The sequence below is a fragment of the Etheostoma spectabile genome, chromosome 6, assembly GCF_008692095.1.
Source record: "Etheostoma spectabile isolate EspeVRDwgs_2016 chromosome 6, UIUC_Espe_1.0, whole genome shotgun sequence".
NCBI lineage: Eukaryota > Metazoa > Chordata > Actinopteri > Perciformes > Percidae > Etheostoma > Etheostoma spectabile.
Window position 1 is genome coordinate 18,868,505 of NC_045738.1, and position 6,954 is coordinate 18,875,458.

General features: G+C 38.9%; 1 protein-coding gene and 1 long non-coding RNA gene across 3 annotated transcripts in view; both read left to right on the top strand.

The window, feature by feature from the left end:
• The window catches only part of LOC116690572 (uncharacterized), a 9,337-nt gene extending 9,281 nt beyond the window's left edge, over positions 1-56 (top strand). The window contains exon 3 of the long non-coding RNA XR_004332293.1: positions 45-56. This is a non-coding gene — a long non-coding RNA (uncharacterized LOC116690572). The remainder of the gene's footprint in view (positions 1-44) is intronic.
• A 795-nt stretch (positions 57-851) lies between these two features.
• si:ch211-215k15.4 (fucolectin-1) lies at positions 852-5,848 on the top strand. 2 transcript variants are annotated; one of them, XM_032517613.1, is made up of 6 exons: positions 852-945; positions 1,213-1,280; positions 2,217-2,502; positions 2,819-2,973; positions 3,422-3,704; positions 4,971-5,848. In XM_032517613.1, the coding sequence occupies exons 2-6, from the start codon at positions 1,217-1,219 to the stop codon at positions 5,119-5,121; spliced, it is 939 nt and encodes a 312-aa protein (XP_032373504.1). In that variant the 5' UTR covers positions 852-945; positions 1,213-1,216; the 3' UTR covers positions 5,122-5,848. The 2 variants fall into 2 exon arrangements, with proteins under 2 accessions (XP_032373504.1, XP_032373503.1); XM_032517612.1 differs by lacking the exon at positions 852-945 and having other exon boundaries at positions 1,020-1,280.
• The last annotated feature ends 1,106 nt before the right edge of the window (positions 5,849-6,954 follow it).

Here is a 6,954-nt window from a genome sequence, read left to right on the forward strand (position 1 = left end):
AAAGTTCCAGCAGCAGTTTTAGCAAGAAAAAAGACAGTATAAAGACTACAAAACAACAATAATAATAACAACAATAAGAACATTCGTCAAATCTAAAACAAACATCAATGACTTAAATTAAAAGGCTACAATAAGCTACACATCTGGAATGCCTATTATGGTGAAAATATGCACCGCAGCATAGTTTTGCGTCCAAGGTTTCTGTGCGACCTCAAACTTGTGTCGTACACCTCTGGGAGATCACTGACGGCCAAAATCAACCTCTCGTCCGTGTTCTGTTTGTGGATCCAAGTGGATTCTGTGTTTACTTTTTTCTGTTTGTTTTCCCCACACACGTGGATGCACGCCGCAGCGGCTCTTGCTCGGTCAAAGTTGAACCCTGTTGAACTTTGACCGCGGGACGTGCAAGAGCAGCTAAGAGGCAAAATGCTTACAATGACAATCGGCCCTGAATGCAGAAAATGCTTAGTCTCAGGTTTTTATTTTGTGCAATGTGGACACTCCCTGAAACTACTGTTTTATGCCATCCTCGATTAAATGTCTGTTTCCACATTTCACATTTCTACTTCTTATTTTTTCTCTCTGAAAAGGCACAAACACGGTCCAACTCTCTCCAGTTTACATGTATCTCTAATTAATCATCAAGTACAAATGTATGAGCAGGACTATACATATATATATATATATATACATATATATATATATATATATATATGTATGTATACAGTTTGTATCATTACAATGTTGCTGATCCCTGATCTGCTGACTTGAGCCTTATCTACATTCAAGGACAAATACCAGTCATCTGTGGTAAATCATCGATAAACAGAATGTACCATGATAAGACTGCACATAAACATCCCCTGTGTGCTCACATCAAATCATATTCACTAACACAGCACAAACAGCCGCACTTCGTCTTCTGGGTTCACTTCGCAAGTTAAGGTCTGTTGTTGAATAATACTTAAAATACTTTGAAAATATATTTTATCATATAATATAAAAAATTCAGCTTGCTGCGCATTTTGTGCAAGTTAAGACTATACACATAGTTTCTTACTTATAGTTGCCACCATGTTCATATCTATGCAGCTTGGATATCTAACTTCTCTAACATAGATAGGTCAGGGATCCATTTAATACAGTAACAGGGATGACAGGGTTTATTCATTCAGCATATGTTTGTCATGGACTCTTGTCTGTTTTAACCAGAACAATGAAACCCAGTTCAGTTCTGCTTCTGCTGTTCCTTCTGGGGACGTGCTCGGCTTACACCTATCGTAAGTATGATCCGGCTATGTCTTTGATATTGTTCTTATAAATTCCTAAAGTCCCCCAACAGTGAAAAATGTAACTTCTTCATTGATACTTCACTTGAGTGTTTGAGCTTCACTGCAACAGGATTTATGTGCAGAGTTGCACATTAGAAGGCTGTTTTCCCATTCACCTGCTGAAGGGGAAATGTTTCTCTGAGTTTACCAGATATTCAGTTTAAGAAAGGGTTTCTGTGACATTACACCATTACACGGTCTGCACAGTTGTCTTTCAACATTTGCAGCAGGATCTTTATCTATTAAGTGAAAACGTTTAACTTACTACGCTATGAAAAGAGATAAAATAGCAAATTTTTGGTTGGGATTGAGCCATTTATCTAAGCTTTAAGCAGCTGTAATCAATATATTTATTATATCAAATGAAAGTGTGACGATGTGAAAGAAAGAGGCCACTCATAGTACTGAACCTGCTGAGAATGATCACCTGGATTTGCAGCTCACCTCAGCTTTACAGTGCTTGTACTTTTTAACTCATTGTTATAAACTTACTGTTTCGGTTCGTGCTCTCATTGTGTCATGTTTGTGTTTTGCTGCATCAGGAAGGTGTTTTTAGTATAAGAGCTCTAAAAAGCCATTGCACACAGAGACTAGCTAATCACACTTAGTGGCTAAAGAGACAGATAGTTATCTCAGGAGTTTGTTAACACCAAAAACAGCTAAAAGAGAGGGAATATTGGAACATTGTATTAGCTGGACAAACACCACTCCAAATGAATAATAAAAAAGCAACTGTTTGCAAAAAAAGTTCACCATAACGACTTAAAAGCTGACACAACTTGTTTCTACTGACCCAAAGTAGCCCAATAGACCAATGAACTGTTTAGTAATTTACAAACATCCCATCAAGCGTCTTAATGTGTTGTTCAACTGTTTCACTCATAGAAAATGTGGCCTTGCGAGGGAGAGCGACCCAGTCAAACCGTTTTGCAGACTTGTACGGTTTTGCCCACAATGCTATTGATGGAAATCGTGACTCTGACTACAGCGCCGGATCATGCACCCACACTGTTGAACAGACCAACCCCTGGTGGAGAGTGGACCTGCTGGAGTCCTACGTCGTCACGTCCATCATCGTCACCAACAGAGGAGACGCCTTTCCAGAGAGGCTCAACGGGGCAGTGATTTATATCGGCAACTCTTTGCAAGACAATGGTTCCTCAAACCCAGTGTGAGTGAACGTAATGACTTCTTAAATACAGGGATTCCACCAGGAAATTGTTTAGTAGACTTCAGCTTTCCAAGATAGTGACTTAGATCATCTTAGGATCTATTAACTAGTATTTGATAGACCAACTGACAGTCATACCAACTGAACACGTGGCATTGCGGTGTGAGTACTGCCTCTACTTTTTCCCGCAGATTAAGTGTTGGTGTTATTTATTACTTAAATATTACTTAAATATACATATAATATGTATTGCTATTTAGCTTTGGTACTGTAGTTGTAAAACAACTTCATGCACTGCTTCCTCTCTCTCTTTTAGGGCTGGTGTAATTGACCATATCCCAGCAGGCAGGTCTTTAAAATTGACTTTTACCAAACTTGTGGTAGGACGATATGTGACTGTGGTTCTACCTGGTTCAGGAAAAGTCCTAACACTCTGCGAAGTGGAAGTCTACGGGTACCGGGCCCCAACTGGTGAGAATTCAATAAGTGGCTGAAGCCACGCAAGATTTGATTTTCTAGTTGATGGTTTTGTTTCATTTTATATTTGCCTCTCCAGCCAGCTCCTTTATTTTGAAAATGAATGAACCTGAAAAATTACTCATAGGCAATAGCAATTGTTAAATTGTAAGAACAAGTTTCTCAAGATTTGCAAATTTGGTATTAGGGATACTGACATACAGTACACGATAATCTACACTAGCTGCTGGGTGGTCCTTCAAGTGTTGCTGATCTAAAATAACAGCAGGCATATTTACTTTCCGTGACGTCTCCATCTGTCTCACTGCATTTTCCTCTTACGACTGGAAAAGGCATCAATGTGGAAATAGTTTAACATTTACAGATTGAGCACACTTTCTTCTGCAAAGATCATCAAGGGAACCTAGATATACTGATGTGTGTAAATGTGTTCTGCTTGCAGGAGAGAACCTGGCTATCCAAGGAAAAGCCTCGCAGTCATCACTGTATTCTAGCGGCATTGCATATAATGCTATAGATGGGAATCGTGAAGCCATCTGGGGCCATGGTTCTTGTACTCACACAAAAGACGACTTCAACCCCTGGTGGCGACTGGACCTGGGCAAAACCCACAAAGTGTTTTCTGTTAACATAACCAACACAGTAGACTCTGTCCCAAATCGACTCAATGGAGCTGAGATTCGAATTGGAGAGGATCTTGATAACAATGGAAACAACAATCCTAGGTAGTTTACAGTGCAAATACTAAAATACTACTATAACTAAAAGTTTGTAAGTAATGGTTATCCGTCATTGGGTTTAACCTGGTCCCCCTACAGGTTGTTTCATTGGAAATACAGCTTGCGTTAAAAGTTACAAAGCGTTGCTTTAAAAACCAAAACTGCTCATCAACACAGTGGTTGTGTAGAAATCTAGACCCACCCTAGCGGCAGCACATGTAATTTGCAGCCAGGGTCAGTCTAGCAACTCTCCGTTGGCTTGCGAGCTGGAAAACCCAAACTCTGCCCGGGCCAATCCCATCGTGTAGGGTTGGTAGGTGGGCTTATGGCTGCTGCTGGCCAACAGCGGTCTTTTGAATCGACTTTGGCCGCAACTCTGTAAGACTTGGTGTTAAACGTGGGGTATACTCGCTGCAGCCAACCTTTCAAGCACCAATGTGACATCATAGGAGAGCCGTAACTGTTTATACTCACGCGTGGGGATCGCAACATTAGTTGCAGTCTTCTCCTGAACTGAGGTGGCGCTAATGAGGAAAAGCTACCGACTTTGCTATTTCTATATACACGGACTAGAGGTAAAAGAAAAAGGTAAACAACGGCAGAAGTGGCAGCAGTTTTTACGTTAATGCTTTGATTTGATTCGATGACCTAATTTGTTGGCTCAAGCCTTTCATTCACCATAAAAGAACTCATCTTAACCCAGTAAGTTTACAAGACCAACTTGCTGTCACTCTGAGAGTCCTGGCATCCTGCTGTCCTCGAGCTTGTTCATGCTTCCTGCTTGCGCTTTGTTGCGCGCAAGAAATTAATAAGAAATAGAGCAAGAATTAGAGTGGCTACACGCTCCAGCTTGGCAGCGGTAATGGAAAAAGGCCCTTAAACTTTTGTTTAAAAAAAAGAACAAAGAACAGCACTGAAGTCATTCTTTTAAAAGGAAGATGTGTTCGGAGTTTTGACGACCGGATATGGCAAAAGTTTAGTCCATCTGCTACCTTCTTCGTTGTTCTGCTTGGTTGTAGCGCTATCCTGTTGCGTGCAGTGGTAATTTTGAAAGACAACCATTTATCCCGCCCCTCAGATTGAGCCTTGCCAATGGTGAGTTCACAGACCCAACATCTATCCCCCTCTCTTTCCCCTTTCATGCCCTCAGCTGTCCTGTCAAAGAATGGCCGAAAATGCCCCAAAAAACTAAGAATGTAGGTTTGTCATGACTTTGCATCCATTTAAACAAAATTAATCAGGAGTTGACAAAGTATTTTCTTATTTTGCTAGGTGTGCTGTGATCTCCAGCATCCCTGGAGGTTTCACTGAAGTATTTCAGTGTAATGGGATGGACGGTCGCTACGTTAACATCGTCATCCCTGGAAGAAGCGAGTACCTGACCCTGTGTGAGGTGGAGGTCTACGGCTCCAGACTGGATTAGGTCTGAGGAGGCTCAAAATATACATAATGTAAAAATGATATTTTACATTTCAGATGTTCTGCTGATGCTCTTGTACAGACTCATGTTGCAATTATAGATTCACTTGCTATCTACAGATGGATTGGAGTTCTAGCTTAGTAAACTAGAGTTACCCCTGTAAAATAGTCGTAGTTAATGCGGTAATGTGTGAAAAAGCGACCTAGCCAGATTGTAATGGTGACAATCGTAATTCAGCCAATGCATTAAGGTGCATCAGTTTTCACATAACGATATCTATACAAAAATCAAACACATTTTCAGTGCTTTTGTAGTTTTATATTATATTATTATGGACCTTCAGCATCTAAATTGAATTCCTGCAAATTCAAAATACACTTTATTTAAAACCAGTAGGTTGTACCTTTTGTATTTCACCTGGAAGCGTATCAGCAACATTAATATTACTTAATGTTATATTTTTATGTCTGTGTGTATCTGAGGAACGTATCTAACTGTATTTATGTGGGAATTGATAGTAAAGAGCAAGTGCATGTGGCACATTTATTTAAACCAAACGAGACGTGGCCTATGAAATGAAAATGCATAACAAAAGGGCGTGTTTACATTATCGCTATGTCCACTTAACTAATGTCTAATGTAATTTGAAAATTCCATGGATGTATTAAGAAAACAAAATATTGCTCTAATTTCCTTATCATGTTGCAAGAATTAAATAATTTCACATTAACTGTGTCTGTGTGTGAGAGTTGAGATTGCTCCATGTTGTTGTATATATTTACAAATCATATTACTGAATTAAGATGTAAAAAAGGACTATCCCTTTTGATATATAAAAAGTCATATATATACTGCATATATATATATATACATATATATATAATGACTTTTTTTATATATCTAAAAGTATAGTCATTTTTTTCATCTTAACTTAGTAATGTGATTTGAAAATATATACAGTATATATGTAAAATCATCAAGAAAGTTTTATATATACAGTATATATGTACAGTATATATATACTGTATATACTGTATATATAAAATTACTTTTTGTATATACAAAATTACTTTTTGTATTTAATCATTTAATCATTAATCATAATCAACAAGTCAATTGCATCATACGACCTTTTGACCTTTAGTGGCTCCAACGAAAAGAAGAACTTCTGGTAAAACACAGATGATACGTTCAAGTGTAATTGTAAATAACACAGTGTTACAATATCCAGGTTCAACACGCTCATAAAGTTATTTTGACCGCGGTTAACAGCACTAAGCTAACCCGCAATTGAATTCACAATGTAATGTCAATTGTACTTTATTTATTTAATTTAAAAGTTTGCTAACAAGATAGATATAAATAAGTGGTGAAGCCCAGAATGGAAAGGACCAAGGCCCGTGTTGCCAAGTCCGCTTATTATAAGCGATTTTGGGCTTGTTTTTCTGTAAAGTCGCTTACAAATATTGGTAGTCACGAGTCGCGGTTTTTTTGGGCTTGTTACTAAATGTAGTTGCTTATTTGGGCTTCTTCCCAGCTCCAACAAGCAGATATTTTCTTTATGTTATTTAAACGTAGGAGTTTGTCTTGCCTGTTCCTCGGTCCCGCCCCTTTCCCCATATACACTGGAGACAGCAGCATTAGTTCCCGCCCACTTCCTTCTTCTAATTGGCTCTGACCCAACGAGTACTAGCCAATCAGAGGCAGAGCAGGGCAATCTGTTGTTTTTCTGGTTAGGAAAATTCGCGAGTTGCGACTGATGGAGACTGGGTTGTAGGAGAGTTTTTAGAGGAATAAATAGGCGGGATAAAGTGGGTGAAATACGGGAAGAAATAT

Coding starts and splice junctions, on each gene's coding strand:
- si:ch211-215k15.4 (XM_032517612.1), top strand. CDS start 1,154: ATGACAGGGTTTATTCATTCAGCATATGTTTGTCATGGACTCTTGTCT. Junction 1,281..2,216: donor GTGCTCGGCTTACACCTATC/GTAAGTATGATC, acceptor TTTCACTCATAG/AAAATGTGGCCTTGCGAGGG. Junction 2,974..3,421: donor CGGGTACCGGGCCCCAACTG/GTGAGAATTCAA, acceptor TTCTGCTTGCAG/GAGAGAACCTGGCTATCCAA.